This window comes from Giraffa tippelskirchi, chromosome 2 (genome assembly GCF_054371585.1).
Source record: "Giraffa tippelskirchi isolate mGirTip1 chromosome 2, T2T-mGirTip1v1.2.pri, whole genome shotgun sequence".
Taxonomy (NCBI): Eukaryota; Metazoa; Chordata; class Mammalia; order Artiodactyla; family Giraffidae; genus Giraffa; species Giraffa tippelskirchi.
The window spans coordinates 61,943,000-61,960,941 of record NC_137276.1 but is presented as its reverse complement, the minus strand read 5'-3'; the positions used below and the strand labels follow the sequence as shown (position 1 = coordinate 61,960,941).

The 17,942-nt window shown below is 38.7% G+C and overlaps 1 protein-coding gene across 9 annotated transcripts in view; it reads left to right on the top strand.

Moving 5' to 3' along the window:
• Positions 1-17,942, top strand: part of KAT6B (lysine acetyltransferase 6B) — a 185,332-nt gene that overhangs the window by 121,776 nt on the left and 45,614 nt on the right. For 3 of the 9 annotated variants that reach the window (XM_081563915.1, XM_081563922.1, XM_081563910.1), the window contains exons 5-9: positions 8,731-8,846; positions 9,091-9,172; positions 11,580-11,712; positions 14,640-15,571; positions 16,568-16,689. In XM_081563915.1, the coding sequence (XP_081420041.1) occupies positions 8,731-8,846; positions 9,091-9,172; positions 11,580-11,712; positions 14,640-15,571; positions 16,568-16,689 (1,385 nt within the window). The remainder of the gene's footprint in view (positions 1-8,730; positions 8,847-9,090; positions 9,173-11,579; positions 11,713-14,639; positions 15,572-16,567; positions 16,690-17,942) is intronic. The other 6 variants (XM_081563934.1, XM_081563928.1, XM_081563959.1 and 3 more) reach the window with 3 other exon arrangements.

Genomic DNA, 17,942 nt, shown 5'->3' with positions numbered 1-17,942 from the left:
TGATAGATCCTAAATGGTTCTGCAGCTCTCAGGACTTGACGAGGAGGAGAGAGCCTTGGAAATAAGACATTTCAAACTCTGCTTGAGAAATGCTTTCTGACAGTCTTTTTGATGGGCTTTACAGATTCATTAAAACTCTTTCACCTGCCATAATATCATGGCTAGTGACAAAAGGGCATGGAAACATTATCTGTATGTTCGGATTAATAAATCTCAATCCTTCACTCTCCTTGGTTTATCCTGGTGAGCCAGTGCCTCACTCATCAGTTCTGACTCTGTAGTTATCTTTTGGGTTTTCTCACGAGGCTCATTCTGAATGAATTATTGTTTTGTGAACTGCCTGATCAATTTAGTAGTGTTCTCTTGTCTAAGGTTTACCCTTTGTGATTTTTAAGGTAGTACTTTAAAAACACTCTTAACTGTTTTATTTCTTGAGTGTCTATTTGTCTGGGCACCTAGACAGATTAAAGACATACTTAAATCTGGAAAGAAAAGTTCCCTTCATTTATTTCCTTACCTCTGGTGATACACTTACTTAAGTTGATAAGAGATCATTATCTTCCAGATCATAACTTCAAGGCTTCTTTCACAGGGTATAAAGGCGTAATTCTAAACAGGTAGATCTTAGATTTTCTGATGTAACCAATCTCCCTTCGTCTTTCCCAGATTGAAGCCTGCCAAAAGAGAGGTTTGAGTTCCTTTATAGTTAGAGGTGACTGAAATGTTTTTCCTCCTGAAGTTTCTCACTTTTCCAGGGTATGTAGGTGTAGTGTTGTGTTTTCTTTTTTCAAAAATGATCTCTTATTTTCTCTTTTAACAAATGGGAAAGAATGGATTGAGGATGCTGTCTAAAAGACTTATATCCAGAGTCATTTTGTGAGCCCCTGCCTTCATGTAGAATGAACTAGAGGCTTTGGAGTTAAGGTGTGTGTCATGGTAGAAATTCAAGACCTGGGGTCGTCAGGTCCCTTTGTTTAGGATACAGGATGGATGGCTCAGCATGCTTCTCTGGACTCCCCTACGTGATCTGGCTCTAGTGTTAAGGTTCACTTAATCTTCCTTTGTAATGCTCAAAATTCTCCAAGCCAGGCTTCAACGGTATGTGAACCGTGAACTTCCAGATGTTCAAGCTGGATTTAGAAAAGGCAGAGGAACCAGAGATCAAATTGCCAACATCTGTTGGATCATCGAAAAAGCAAGAGAGTTCCAGAAAAACATCTACTTCTGCTTTATTGACTATACCAAAGCCTTTGACTGTATGGATCACAACAAACTGGAAAATTCTTCAAAAGATGGGAATACCAGACCACCTGACCTGCCTCCTGAGAAATCTGTATGCAGATCAAGAAGCAACAGTTAGAACTGGACATGGACCAACAGACTGGTTCCATATCAGGAAAGGAGTACATCAAGGCTTTATATTGTCACCCTGCTTATGTAACTTATATGCAGAGTACATCATGCGAAATGCCAGGCTGGATGAAGCATGAGCTGGATTCAAGATTCCCAAGAGAATATCAATAACCTCAGATACACCAGATGACAACACCCTTATGGTAGGAAGCAAAGAAGAATTAAAGAGTCTCATGATGAAAGTGAAAGAGGACAGTGAAAAAGTTGGCTTAAAACTCAACATTCAGAAAAATAAGATCATGGCTTCTGGGCCCATGACTTCATGGCAAATAGATGGGGAAACAATGGAAACAGTGACAGACTTTATTTTCTTGGGCTCCAAAATCACTGCAGATGGTGACTGCAGACATGAAATTAAAAGACGCTTGCTCCTTGGAAGAAAAGCTATGACCAACCTAGACAGCATATTAAAAAGCAGAGACATTATTTTGCCAACAAAGGTCCATCTAGTCAAAGCTGTGGTTTTTCCAGTAGTCATGTATAGGATATGAGAGTAGGACTATAAAGAAAGCTGAGCGCTGAAGAATTGATCCTTTTGAACTGTGGTGTTGGAGAAGACTCTAGAAGAGTCCCTTGGACTGCAGGGAGATCCAACCAGTCAATCCTAAAGGAAATCAGTCCTGAATATTCATCGAAGGACTGATGCTGAAGCTGAAATTCTAATACTTTGGCCACCTGATGCGAAGAACTGACTCATTTGAAAACACCCTGATGCTGGGAAAGATTGAAGGCAGGAGGAGAAGGGGACGACGGAAGATGAGATGGTTGGATGGCATTACCGACTCAACGCACATGAGTTTGAGTAAGCTCCAGGAGTTGGTGATGGACAGGGAAGCCTGGTGTGCTGCAGTCCGTGGGGTTGCAAAGACTCGGACACGACTGAGAGACTGAACTGAACTGAACTGAATCTTCCCTTGAGTGTACTGTGCCAGCCTGGATTTACCTACTTTAGTTTAAAAAAAAAAAAAATTGTTCCTAACTTGGGGAGATGCACTATAAGCATTTACTTCATCTGGTAGATCAGATGAGTGGATTTTTTATTGGCTAGTCTTTAAATAGAAGGACTAAAAGAAAAATATGATTCTTCTTAGAAAGCTTGGGGAGATTTTGTAGTTATAGTGCTCTGTTGTGACATGTTGGTTATTATAGGGAAGAATCAAATAGGTTGGCCTGGCTCAGCAGTGTCCCCCAGTAATGGTGGGAGCCCCGGTGTCATGGTCCAGTTCAGTTTCAGAAGTAGGGATTACAGAGTGGCTGGTAGCCATGGTTGGCCTTACAGAAATGACCACTATCTCATACTCTAGAGTCCATTGGTTCTGGGATTGGATTGAGACTGCTTGTAATGATCAAAGGAATCCCTAATGTAAGATGTTTCTGTGAAGGAAAAAAAAAAAAAACCCATAGCCTTGTAAAACCAAAAAAAAATAAAAGGAAATATAGATAACAGCCCGTAAGGATCGCTTTTAAATGTGTTTCCCACATGTGCCTGTTGGTTTTTAGTCACCTCTTTCTATCTGAAGTATCATTTATATGATGTCACATTTAGACTGCTTAGACTTCATAGACCTGGGTGATAAGTGTTTCCTTCTGCTTACATCATAAAGTAAAGCCAATTAGAAATTTCTGTGTTTTTAAGATGGCTCATTGCTGCGAATGGGCAGTATTTTCTTTAGCTGTGTTTTTTCTGCTAAAAGTCCTTTTGAAAAAAAATTATTCAAGTTTGCAGGTAGTAAAACTGTGAAGGGAGGTAGATAGTACAAGGAGCCCCAGATGCAGTGTTGCAGTCCTCTTTACTTGCTGGCTGTGAAACCGTAGCTGTACACATCTGTGAGATTCGAAGGGTGATGTCTGTATCCTGCATCCACAGGGCTGTTATGAGGATCCAGTGAGATAATGCTATGAAGATCATCAGTATCTATAAATCATCACACAAACACCAAAGGGCTGTTTGAAGCACTGATAGGAATGTGGGGCTCATCACATAGTCTTCAGGTCTATGGAAATGTTGGGACTAGGAAGTGATTTTACTTGACTTTCATGGATCAGCCTACTTTGAAATTAACACTGTTATATTCTCTTTGCCTCATTAAGACCAAATTATCTTTAATTAGCTTCACATAAGTATTAGATATTATACCAAATGAAATTTTGTGTCTGCTGCTCAGATTGCTGGGTGGTTAAATCTTACTTACAGATGAGTTATGTGCATATGTGTTTTCAAATTAGCAAATCTAAGATAAGTGCACAGTTCAAAATTACAGCATCATTCTAAGTGGAAGCTCATTGACACTGGAGACAGCATGGCTGCTGAGATGCAGCTGGAGAGCAGGAAGATTACCTTTGTACAGTGAAGGGAGCCAGAGACATGGAGTCGCGTACCAGTCTGTCCTCAGGAGACCTGAAGTCTCCCCTGGGTTTGTCTTTATTAGTATTAACCCTGAATAAAACTTGCTGGCCTTCTGCTCCCAGTGAGCTGGTTGGTGCAATATACCTGTATATGTAATCACTAGCTTCTTGAGGTTACTGTACCCCAGGGATTGGTTGGTTAGTTGTCCAGTTTCACACTGACTATACACAGATTGAAAACTAGGTTTGGAAGAAGCCCCTTAACTAGAAAGAAACCTCAAGATGGACTCTAAAGAAGAATAGACAGGGATGGAGGAGGAAGGATTGGTGAGCCCCCTTCTCCACAAGCCCAAAGCTGGATTGACAGTCCAAGCAGAGTAACAGGAAGCAGAAGCCTTGCTTCTGACCTGTTATTTCACTAAAATTCTGCTGGTATGATTAACAGTGACCTCCATGTAGCAAACTCTAAAGGTGCCTTCTAAGTTTTTTTAAAACTCTAAGGACTTCCCTGGCAGACAAGTGGTTAAGTCTCTGAGTTTCCACTGCAGGAGGCACAAGTTCATCTCTTTTGGGGGAACTAAGATATCCTGCATGCTGTCCAGTGGCATGGCAAAAAAAAAAGTCTAGTGGACATCTTTCAATCTACACCAAATACCCCTCTCAGTCATATTTGAATTGTTGAGAATCTTTTTCCTTGAAATATTCTCTTCTTTTGACTTCTGTGATTTCATATTCTCTGTGTTTTCTCTCTTATCACTTCAGTTCTTCCAGATCTTTTGTGAGCTCCTTGGCCTCTCTTCAAAACCTCAGGCTTTTGTCCTTGGCCTTATGTTTCCTCACTTTGGTTCATAGCTTCTCCTGGGTTCCAGACCCTTAGATATAAGCACCTCCAGGACTCCTCTACTTGACACTTCGTAGGCTCCTCAGCGATAATATCCAAAACAGCTTGTGAACCTTACACTGCTCCCTCATCCCAAAACAACCACCACCACTATAGCAAAGACAGAAATCTTAGCAAACAAACAACATCCTGCTTCTCCTCAGGGATTTCCCATTTCAGCAAATGACACACCACCAGCTACTCATTCAGTTCTACAAGCCCTCCTCTGTCCTATTCTCTCATAGCAAGAAATTACCAAAAATTCATTGATTGTATGTCCTGATATGTATTCTACATCCTCAATACATCCACAGCCTTCACCAGATGCGCTCAGAGCTGCTATGATAATAAGCTAGCTTTAATCTTCACACTCCTTCTCTTCATCCATTTTGCATACTTCAGCATAAATTACTTTTTAAAACCATAAATCTAATCACAGAATTTTTAGTGTCCACCAGTTAACCTTAGGAAAAATCCAAGCCCAAAACACTCTTCTGGATTGGGCTCCTGTTGACCCCTTTGCACATCACCATCCCTGTCACACTATATGAGGTTATAAAGAGGTTATATCAAACCTCTTTCCTCTCCTTAAATGTCCCCATGCCCGTCCCCGTGTTCTCCTGTCACTCTGTACATGCTGCTCTCTCCCACCCTGCCCGCCTCTACTCCCCTCTGATCTCACTCATCCTTTGGGTGTCTTTTTAGGAAGGCCTTCCTCTAACCTCTTGCTAGACTTGCCCACATCTCCAAGCCAGCCCATCCTAATTCTTGTCTAATGGTTATCTTCCCTGCTGGACCATGTGATCTGAAATGTCTGTCCTTTTCCTCATTGTGTCTTCAGTGGACAGGTAGTTGGTCAGATAACTAATCTGAGGGACCCAGTGTCTTGAGTCTTTCATAGTTTTTCCATTGCTGCTGTAACAAATTACCACAAAACTGTGAACAGAATTCAGTTCCTTGCATATGCAGGACCGATTTCCCCATTTCTTGCTGTCACATACTCGGCATCCCCTGCTTCTAATGGACGCCTGTATTCCTTGGCTTGTGTGCCTCCCTACCCCCTACTGAGAAGGGTGCAGTCCTTCTCTTGTTTTGAACCTCTCCTCCTTTTGTCTCATGTTACTAACCAAGCTGAAGGATTCTCTGCTTTTAAGTACTTGAGATTAGATTGGAATAATTACACAGATAATTCAGGATAATCTCTCATCTCAAGGCCTGTACCCTTGGTCACATCTGCAAAACCCCTTTTGCCATGTCAGGTAATAGATTTGTACGTTTTAGGGATTACAAATAGACATATTTGGAGGGCATTGTTCAGTCTGCTACAGAGCCCATGGTTTTTTCCTCCCATAATACTTGACTCAAAAATCACTTCTACTGACTTGTGGTCTCATTGGTACTTGTTTAATTTTAAAGAGTACTCCTTTGGTTTCGCTGGATAAAACTGTTGTAAGTTATCAGTGCTTAAAATGTGCTGGTATAAGAATGAATGAATGAGTGTGTGTATGTAAACCACCATGAATTGTGTCAGCAGAGAGAACCCAAATTTTAGAGGGGATTGTTGAGTTTACAGGATGGCTAAAACGGAAGGTAAGGAATTGAATTATAAACAGCATTGTTGTCCTTTTTCTAATTACTATAGATTGTGTACTAGTATCAAGACTCAGTTACAGTCTTCTGTGTAAAGTTGGCTGTGAGAAAATAAAATGGAAATGTTTCTTCATCCCTCAGCATCCTTTACAGAATCATAGAAATTTAGAGCTGGAAGGGATCTATGGCCAATTCTCTTGAGCTAAATAAAGGTAAGATTGCTGCCTAAAGGAAAGATAGACTGAAGATTTTAGAATTTGATAGGGTAGCTTAAATGGTAAGAATTGTGATATAATATTACTTAAAGTGAGAGGAAGCAATAAGAAGAAGAATATTCCTTGCTCTTGATTGAAAGTGGCTGAAATCCATTAACTTTCAAAAGTATAATTAATTATTAAAAATTATTTTAATAGGATATCTGTGAGAAAAAAATAGTAAACTATAATATGATGTAAATTACCTTAGTTGCTGGATATTAGTCTACAAAGTACAAAAGCAGATTTTAATGTAGAGAAAAATTTAGTGCATGAAATTGAGGTCATATGGTGCTAGTGATGTATGACTTACAGGAAGTAATAAAAAAAGGAGAAAAAAGAGAAGTAAATGGTATACTTTTAAGCTGATGGGACCCATTTTAAGGGTGGAATTTAAATTGCTGTTCTTTAAAATTTTACCCCCCTCACTATGTAAGTGGGGGCGGGAAAACCCTGATCAAAGTAGACCTTCCCCTCCCTCTTCAGAGTATACTTCTTAAAGTCAAAAAACAAGCTGTCTTTGCTGTTCCTGAGCAGAAAGAGGTGATTGATACCGTTTTTATATATATAACCCCCCCCACACACACACACACACATTCATTTGAATGAGAGAAGCCCTTGTAAAAGAAAAGTGTCATAGGTTAAATGCATCTGCCTGGGTGTCTACTGCCTGAGGTCATAATCCTATGACAACATTTTATTTGCTCAACATCTTAAATACAGATGTTTAGGTTTTTTTTTTTAAACTCAGGAATAGTGTGCTTTTATTAACAGTATTGATGATTGATTTTGAACGTTTTTACTTCAAAAAGCCAAATCTCCTGGTGGGTGGAATTTTATGAAGCACCTGTTAAGCTTTAGGGAGGAGGACCTTTTTGGCAGCAACCCAAAATACATATTTAAACAATGAGCCTGCCAAAGTCAGGAAATTATAAAACAGTTTTGAAATTGCAGAATCTGCGTTTTTTTTTTTTTTTTTTTTTTTTTATTACCCCTCAGGTTTCTTTTGCAGCTTGGTTATAAGTTCTTTCACAGGGGATTTACTAACATCCGTACTATTTTAAGACCAGATTTAGAAAACTAAAATCAAATTTGGAGGTCTCAGGTTTATGTGATAAAAGACCATCAGATTTTAAACTTCCAGAGTCTGGACTCACACTCCCCAAACCTTTCAGAGAGATCTATTACTCAGTGTAGCCTGGCTGACTTTCTTAAGTGGTGTTATCCCTTGGGGTCTCCAGTTTTCCTGTGTGAGGTGAGAGCTGCTAGATGAAAAGTATGTCCAAAACAGGGTGGAAAAGCCAAACTCTCAGAAAAATGTGGGACGCTTGCTAAGGGTATGCTTCTTGGCATGTTCTATGTAGCCTGGACTTTGCAACTTCTTAACTCCCAAAATCACTGTTTCTATTCCTGCTTACAGAGCTTCCCAGGTGACTCAGTGGTAAAGAATCTGCCTGCCAAGCAGGAGACCCGGATTCGATCACTGGGTTGAAAAGATCCCCTGGAGAAGGAAATGGCAACCCACTCCAGTATTCTTGCCTGGAAAATCCCATGGACAGAGGAGCCTGGTGAGCTACAGTCAGTGGGGTTGCAAAGAGTCAGACGTGACTTAGCGACTTAAACAACAACTCCCACTTACAGATTTTAAATTCAGGAACCCAGGGGCAAGATGGCAATAGTGTCTTCTTTGTATATCCCAGCAACGGGATATTCTTTGTATGCTACTGAGTTTTTTTCTTTTTTTGCATTTATTCATTGTATTATGTTAAGCAGCTTCAGATTTTTATTTAGTTAACTGTTGTTTTATGTTTTATGATTTCATTACACATAGAAAGTAGGAATCATTTGAACTTCAGCACTCTCCTCACAGGCCAGCAGGCCAGAAAGCTTTGGGGTCAATGGTGGTTGATGAAGAGGGCAAGGGCAAGAGATTTAACAGAGGGCACAGGTATGAGAACATGATCTGAGCATACATTATCTTCAAGTTCTCCAAGACTTGCGATTGGAGTTGGTGTACGTTTTCCAGGTTTCTCTTAGGGAAAACATTTGTACAGTCACTCTGTCACCTATCAGTGCTAGGGGGAAGGGCAGAAAAGAAAATATAATTTGGAATCTTTGATTTTTTTTTGTATTTTCAAGTTCCTAAGGTTCTTTGGCTGACAGCGTCACTATCTATTAAATATTAGGGAGTTTAAAAAATTGAAGGCACCATTCCCATAAAGTAGTTTGTTTTTTTTATTTTTGTAGGACACCCATCCTGTTTGAAATTTTGTCCTGAATTAACAACAAATGTAAAAGCCTTAAGGTGGCAGTGCATCGAATGCAAGACGTGCAGTGCATGTAGAATCCAAGGCAAAAATGCGGTAAGTATGGCTCTCAATATCCATCTCCAGGTAAATTGTTAGTTTTCAGTGTTAAGGTTTTTTCGTTTTTGTAGATTGCTGCTATTTTCTTTTTAAATCTTTAGGTACATGTGATACCGGATTTCAGCAGGGATTGTGGTGCCGTTTTGTCATATTTTATTATTGTTAACCAGATAACATAAGAATTTGTGGCCTTTTACAGTTGATTTCAGTCTCAATTAGTCTCTAATATGCTACATTACAGGATAATATGCTTTTCTGTGACTCCTGTGATAGAGGATTCCATATGGAGTGCTGCGATCCCCCACTTTCCAGAATGCCAAAAGGTGAACCTTTAAACCTATTAAAAATGTGGTTTATTAGGTACACATTAGCCTAGTCCTAATGTCTGATAGCTCAGGAGTATATAGGTTCTTTAAGCATTTTTTTCATCCCTCCCACCTTTCTTATACTTGTGGGTTTAGTACAGGTTGTGAGCAGAGAAGTGTTAAAGCTTATAGTTTGGGGGTAATGTATATAATAAATACTGTAATTCAGACACAGGACTAAAAAGATCATTCCTCTCCTAAAACTACTCCCCATTAGAATAAATTTAGACTAGGTAGGTCAAAAGTTTAGAGTACTCTCCATGTTGTTCAGTATAGTGTTCAGAGGTAAAACATTACCTGTTTTTGATGATGGTGGTAATGGTGACTCCAAAAAAGTCCTATGATAGGAGCCATCACCATTTTCTTGGCCACTGATTGATAATCTTGAACATGAAGATCTGAACTATCTTACATGGGTATATCCATATAGAATGTGGATTTTCTTCTCTGTTTATTGGGTAGTCAGCCAAGTTCAGCCTTCTTTTTCTTATATGACAATATATTGAACATTATAAATAACTTTGCCTTCTTATTACAAAGTGTATACATTTTCATTGTGAAAAATTTAGAAAATACCAATTGACAAAAAGGAATGGAAAGAATAATCAATTAGAAATTCCTTCCCTGCCCCACCCAGCCTTTTACAAAGAAGTGGAAAATTCTGTACATGTTTATGGTTTTTCCCTCTTAACAATAGATTCTCATATTCCCACATCATTAAATATTCTCCCAAAGATAGTTTTTAATGAGTGTGTAGAACTACGTAGTATATAGAGCCGAGATTATAATAAGCATGATGACTGTGGGCCACAGAAATGTCTTATTGAGACTTCTCTTAACTGTGTTACAGAAGATCTGGTACTATATTTAAAGATTTTTGAATTTGAATTTGCCAGTGCTCCATTCTGCCTCAGTCTCACTGCTACATGTTGCTTTACATTCCAGCTTGCTTCAGTCACATATATTATACCTGGGTGGTTCCTGAACATAACTGATTTTGCAACCCCATGTTTTTTAAAAAAACAACATGTAACCAATTTCGTCTCGTGAATATTACAAATATTTCCAATTTTTTCATCAACAATTATTGCCTTAAGATAAATTCCTTAGGGAGAAATTTCTGGATTGAAGGCTATGTCCATGAAAGGTCATGTCAGTTTTCAGGCCAGCCAGCAGTGTATGAGAATACCTGTTTCCCTGTATGATGACCAACACTCACCATTACTATATTTCATTGAATCTAAGACACACATTTTTAAAAGACATTTTAACATCTTTGAAGTCAGAGGCATCTTGTAGTCATAAATAGCTTAGATTCAATGTAATACAGTGTTACTATTTAAAATTTTTACCAGTTAGATAATAGAAAAAATATGTCTGATAATTATTTTCTTTAGTGAAATTGAACATTTTTTTGTGTTTGGTTATTGGCTGTTTGTATATCATCTTGTAAAGCACCTGTTTTTATATGTTAATCATTTTTCTATTAGGGGTTTTCACCTTTTTCTTACTGATTTGCAGAAGCTCTTTATATTTTCATGTAGTCAAATCCATGAATCTTTTTCTTTATGGCTTCAGTCTTAAATGTCAGTCATGCTTAAATTATGTAAATAGACATGTATTTTTCCTGGTGCTTATAACATTTAATTTTGTCACATAATATTCATCTGCTTAGAATTTGTGTTTATAAAAGATAGGAAGTAATTCTTTTCCCTCCAGATAGACATCTATTTGTTCTAGCACCCCTTTCTGAATCATTTCATCCTTTTCCCACTGATATGAAATATGACCGTTATGATATGCTAAACCTCTCCGTTGTTCTGGCTCTTAGTTCTTATCCATTGACCTGCTTCCATATGCCACACTTCAAATTATTGTAGCTGCACAGTACTTAAACATTTTAAATTCTAATTTTAAAAACTATATGTTAGAATTATAACTTATTTAGTATAGAAAATTCCCAAAAAGAGATGATAAAACAAGTTTTTTTCCTAGAAGTTCCAGTTGACTTAAAAATGTTCCAATTGACTTAAAAATGTCTCCCTAAAATCAAAATATATACTATCTGACAAGACTGGGTTTTCACGTGTGTTTACATGGTGGAGGGAGGCTTGGTGACATGTTGGGCAAAACTTTATTGGAAGAATTCTCAGATGGGTCAGCCCTCTGCTCTCATCACCTTGACCCTGGGAAAACTGACCTTTAGTGACAGCTTCCTGAGAATGACAAAAGGGAACAATCCACCTTCGAGGGTAAAGTTCTGCATACAGGCATCCTTGGGCAGCTTATTACAGCTGCAGTTTTATTTAATCTCTCTCCTAAAATGAAACATTAAAATATTTTTCTCATATATATATTAATTCAGGGATGTGGATTTGCCAAGTCTGCAGACCAAAGAAAAAGGGAAGAAAACTACTTCATGAGAAAGCTGCACAAATAAAACGACGATATGCAAAACCCATTGGACGACCGAAAAATAAATTAAAGCAACGATTGTTGTAGGTTGAGATCTTATCAAAAAAAATCTTTTATGTTGTGCTTTAAAATACAGTTGATTGTAACCCCCTTAGATCCCATTAACTTCTTAGCATCATTTTACAAACTCAAGGGATGAGGAATATTTCTTCTTTTGCATAAGCTGTGGAAATCTTTTTGAAAGTAACATTTAAAATTACAATTGGCATTTTGAGGTCTTCTGTTGCCAGTATCTGTGATGCTTAGTGACATTTTTCAAGCAGCAGGATAGAAGCAGAATGTAAGAATTGGAAACACTCGTTGTACCTACTTTATTACTGGCTGAGCATTAAAAGAGCTTAATTATATAAATATTTTTATGGGAATTTTTAAAACAAGAGAGGGATTTGTTCACATCTATAATGACTCTCTTTTGTTACCCCAGATAACATTTTAGAAAAATACTCCTCGTTTCTGGTGCTAATGTACAACTTTTTAAGATCCCTTTTATGAAATAGAAGCTTCTGAGAAATCTGCAAATGACTGTCCTAATGTTTGCCTCCAGAGTTAGACAGGACCATTTGGTATGTGCACATGTATACAAACATATAAACAAAGTAATATATTTGCAGTAGCATGCAGTTCTATTGGATTGGCAAAAAAATTCATTTGGGTTATTGTATAACATCTTCGGGAAAACCCAAACGATATACTTTTTGGCCAACCCAATGCTATGTTAGCCCCATTTCATCTAGCCTGTTGCCATGTGGTTGCCATTAAAGCCAAATAGAACATTTAGCTGGAATTACTGGAGAAGTAGAGAAAAGAGATGTAATGTGTGTGTGTGTGTGTGTGTGTGTGTGTTTTAACCCGTATAGAATATAGAACTGAATATCAGCATTAGGTAAGGTGTTTAGAAATGAAATCTGTAGACTTGCATATCTGAAGCAGCTCTGTCTGTAAGACCACTGCCTTTCTCTTTGGGCTTAGTGAAAGGGTCATTGTGATGTAGAAATTAACAGGAACTCTACACACAGTGAACAAACACCAGGTGTCTTACTTGCTTACTCTTCCCTCTCCCTTAGTTTTATCTGAAGCAATTCACTTTATTACCTGCTCTCAGGAAAACAGTATCCTCATGTACTTTTATCTCCCAAAGGAGAAATAAAAAATACATGCTCCTTTCTAGAGTGTTTTGTGAAACTTTATGAAAATCTTCTAACTGGTGGACATTCTAATTTGGAATTTGTGTTAATTTGTAGAAGCAAACATGAAACATATTCATGAATAAAATCTTTCATATTAGCATCACTTGAAGTAGAAATTATGTGTTTTTGCGTTCATCCAGTATTAAGCATTGTTCTCGAAATGGGACTGTATCCTCAGGGCCCAATTTAAAAAACTGAATTAGGATATAAACTTTCTAAACAAAGGACACAGCTGAAAATTACATCTGGCACCAATCCTAACTTTTTGTTTGTCCAAAATTGTCCTTTGAGCTTAGGAATTTTTAAGACAGTCTGGGGAGTTTTCCTTTTTACATGCTTTATAAGCGTATTATCCTTTCTGGGCAATCGATTCCAGATACAGTCCAAATGTAACATTCTGATGCAAAACATTTTAGCCTGGATGAGTTGTTTATTGGTGACTCTCACTGTGACACTCGAGATCTCCAGCTCTAACCTGATTTGGCTGACTCGGTGGCGTTGGGCGAAGCTCCTGGCGGTTGAGCTGCTTCAGATGAGCCTTAGTAGCTTGCTCCGTTGACCTACGCCAGCCTCCCCTTTAGGGCGACTGCTGAAATTGTTCATCAGATCTCTATGTACAGGATAACCACTAAACTATGCTTTTCTTTTTGTAATTACTTAAGATATTTTTATAATTCAAGATCATATCATTTTCAGGCTTCCATTTCTTCATTACTAGCTGTCAGCTCAACTGATAATTTTTAAGGTCCGTTCTCAGGCCCCAGCACTGCCATAATTCACATGCACATGTTTCTGTTGTATAAAATTCTGCTGCAAAATGGGTGGCTTTCCGAGCCCTAGCCTGAGGTGAAGGCAGGCAGCTGCCATTCCTGTAGGCAGCTGTACTAGTGGAGTGACCTCCAGTCTCTATTGAGCACACAGCTGTATGAGCAGAACCAGCATCACATGAACTGAAATAGCAGTCAGAACCAGTGTGTAAAGATTCTGATGCCAGGTGTCTGATAATGACCATGGTAAATGTGCTGCTTCTCCACCAGACTTTCCATGTCATGTCTGACCTGCTGTAGCTTTTCTTTAACCATTTCTTCAGTTTTTTGCTATTGTTGTCCTTTTTTCAGCAATATTTTATGCTGCAATTAATTGTCTCCTCTACTTAGAGAGTATTATTGGTTATCTTATCATCCTAAGCATAAAATGCCAAGAGGAAGAGGGTGTTTTTTAATGTTTTCTTTAAAAAAAAACTAATTTATAGATAATAACTAAATTCTGTTTCTATAAATTTTCCATTTGAGTTAAAATTGCTTCTAACTAGAGATTACCTATGTTTCTTCTTTCACTTCGAGATAATACTTACGACATATTTCCTTTAATACTTTTTTTAAAAGGCATTTCAGAAAATCACAATTATGTGTAATGACACAAGGGGTAACATTTTTTATTTAATTATAATGAAACCATTGGGTGATCTTTTAATTTCCTCAAAAATTTTCTTACTCATAATGCCTTTGGGTCCACATGATTCTTCCAGTACCTGTTGGACAGGCCCTGGAAGAATCATGACTTGCCAGTGTAGTGGCTGCAACCTGTTGCAACAGAGAAAAACACCTTGGTGAAGGCACACACACACAAGCAGGGCTTTAAGGTTGCAATTCAGTTTTTTAAGTTTAAGCCCGTTGACTGCATCTAGTTGCTATAAACTTGTGTTAGATACCTTTATAATTCTATTATTAAATGCTGATACTATTCTCTAAATTTTTGCCTAGGTCTGTAACCAGTGATGAAGGATCCATGAATGCATTCACAGGAAGGGGGTCACCTGGTAGGGGTCAAAAGACTAAAGTCTGTACCACACCTTCATCCGGTCATGCTGCATCTGGGAAGGACTCAAGCAGCAGATTGGCTGTTACAGACCCCACTCGGCCTGGTGCCACCACCAAAATCACCACCACCTCCACCTACATTTCTGCCTCTACACTTAAAGTTAACAAGAAAACCAAAGGGCTCATTGATGGCCTTACTAAGTTTTTTACACCATCACCTGATGGTCGCAGATCACGAGGTGAAATAATAGACTTTTCAAAGCACTATCGTCCAAGGAAAAAGGTCTCTCAGAAACAGTCATGCACTTCTCATGTGTTGGCTCCAGGTACCACACAAAAGCTAAAACCTCCACTTTCTTCACTCCCACCCCCAACCCCCATCTCTGGTCAGAGCCCCAGCTCACAAAAGTCCAGCACTTCTGTTTCTTCTACCTCTCCCCAGAGTTCTTCCAGCCAGTCCAGCGTGCCCTCCTTTAGCAGTCTTACTAATAACAGCCAGTTGAAGGCACTCTTTGACGGACTCTCTCATATCTATACCACTCAGGGACAGTCTCGCCAAAAGGGACACCCAAGTTATGCACCACCTAAACGTATGCGTCGTAAAACCGAATTCCCTCTCACAGCAAAATCTAAAGCCCATTTCTTTGGAAAAAGAGATATTAGAAGTAGGTTTATTTCTCACTCCTCCTCCTCTAGCTGGGGGATGGCTAGAGGACGTATTTTTAAAGCAATTGCTCACTTCAAGCGAACAACTTTCCTTAAAAAGCACAGGATGCTAGGCAGGTTAAAATATAAAGTGACCCCTCAGATGGGGACCCCCTCACCAGGGAAGGGGAGCTTGACAGACGGAAGGATTAAACCTGATCAGGATGATGGTAAGCAAAAGGTCAAAGCTCCAACCAAACCTGCGTCCCGTCCCTTTCTCCCCAACCCCCGGAAAAAAAAAGAATCAATCAATTCCTATTTGTCACATAGGTCTTAGCTATTTCTCTTGTTCTCAACTTCACTTTCATACAGAAGCAGTGAAACTTTGACCTTTTTCTAATGCTGACTAAACCTCCAAAACATTGTTTTTTCAACTAATACTCTCCCACTTTTATGATTTACTTCCATTTGTAGTGACACTAGGACCCCCCCAGATGCCGTCATAGCGTTGCTTATGGCTATGTAGTCCCGCATGAATAGCCACTGTCACGCTTCTGCCACACTCCTCCCCGTGCCACCTCTCCAGCCACAGTGCTGTGTGGCCATGTGCTGTCCGTGCTTCCAGCAGGGGGGACGTCAGCTCCTTGTTTCCCTCTGCCATTGCTTTCTCATGACAAAGTTCATCCTGCTTCCTTCTCAACAAAGCCTGATCTGTGATTCTGTGAAGTGTGCTTTTTGGATGTGAGTGTGTCTGTGTGTGTATTCACCTCAGGGAGAAACTGATTTCATGATTTCATTTAACAAATTGGCCCGTTACATTTGCTATCCTTTATATAAAACAAAAGCCAAAATATGTGTCATTGGGACAGAATGATAGATTTTATTGTCTCAAACATGATCATGGGAATTCTATACTTAGACATTGATATACCTTCTAATCTTGGTTGAAAAATATGATTTTGCTTTGTATTGCTCTTACTTTCCCACATTTGTTTACTGAAGCTATAAGAAGATGACAATGATAATTCAAATAATTTGGGTATGGCAGGGAAAAGGTACTGCTGGATCTATGAGTAGCACTTAGATGTAAAAGCTTTAAAGCTTTAAAAAAAAAATAAAATTCCCTATTTGCCCACTGTGCTAATTTGGTACCATTTTGGTAATTATATGGTGGTTATTCATGATGCAAGTCAGTAAATACAGTTTCTGCTGGTTTTAAATGACAGATACGGAAATCAAAATAAGCATCAAACAGGAAAGTACAGATATAAATGTGATTGGAAACAAGGATACCGTTACTGAAGAGGATTTGGATGTTTTCAAGCAGGCCCAGGAACTATCTTGGGAGGTAAGGCCAGAATACTGCATTCCAGAAATGAAGATAATATATGACTTTTGCATCTGACTACTGTGAAATTAACTGTCTTGATTTTATAAAGAATCCCCTTCAAAATCCTTTGTGGTTCTTTAACTGCTACCATCACTTCTGTTGACTGTACGTTCAAAAGTACTGACTTTGAGTTGTCTTCACTGTCACAACTTGGTAATGGCTCAGCGGGTCTCACAAAATAGGCCAGAGTAGCTGTTGTTGAGGCAGATTTTGAAAAATGCTTCTAGGGGTAAAGGAATAGATTTCTGATTATTCTTGCTTAAATTAAGAAAATAGCCCTTTTAAATAGTTCACTGAAAGAAGAAATCACTTTTAAATTGACCAGTGCTTCTTCCAGCACAGATGGCCAGCAATACGAAAAACGTCTTCTGATTTTAACTCCTGGGCATTGGTGAAGACAATATTGTGTTGCGTGATCAGTTGTAATTACTTTTATTTTCAATGTCCAGTAATTTCTTTTAAATGATTTCCCTAAGATAGTAACTCTACTTAGCTTATTTTCAACAAAACATTGAAAGGAAGGGCTATTGGACTTCTCAGAAACAAATTTATTATGGATTGTGAATTTTTCTGTTAGCAGACCACATTTAGTAGCCGACTCATTGGAAAAGACTGTGATGTTGAGAAAAATTGAAGGTAAAAGTAGACGAGGCCAGCCTAGGATGAGATGGTTAGATAGCATTACTGACTCAGTGGACGTAAATTTGAGCAAACTCTGGGAGATAGTGAAAGACAGGGAAGCCTGGCATGCTGCAGTCCATCGGGTCACAAAGAGTCGGACACGATTTAGCAGCTGAACAAGACCACATTCTGAGGGCACGATACTTATGGATAGATTACCTGCTCTACCTCACTTCCTTTTGTGGGGAGTAGGAGTCTGTCTGAAGGCTCTTGAGCTTTAGTTTTAGTAGAAACCACTTGGACTAAATACTTGTGCTTATTTCTCCTTGAGGGGCCATTGGATATTTCCATTCCTCATTCTGCATTCTTTGTAGTAATTTTCCCTTTATGGCTAAGATAAAATGTATCCCATCACCGCCCCACCCCCTGGTCACTGAGATTTGAAGTCCTTAAATATTATCACTTCGGGAGATTGTGTCTGGCATTCATATTTAAACATGATGAACAGCAAGCAATTACCTGAAAATTACTGCTAAATCTAAAGCCCTTTCTATCCAACCCAGTAACCCTGGCTTTTCCATTCAAGAACA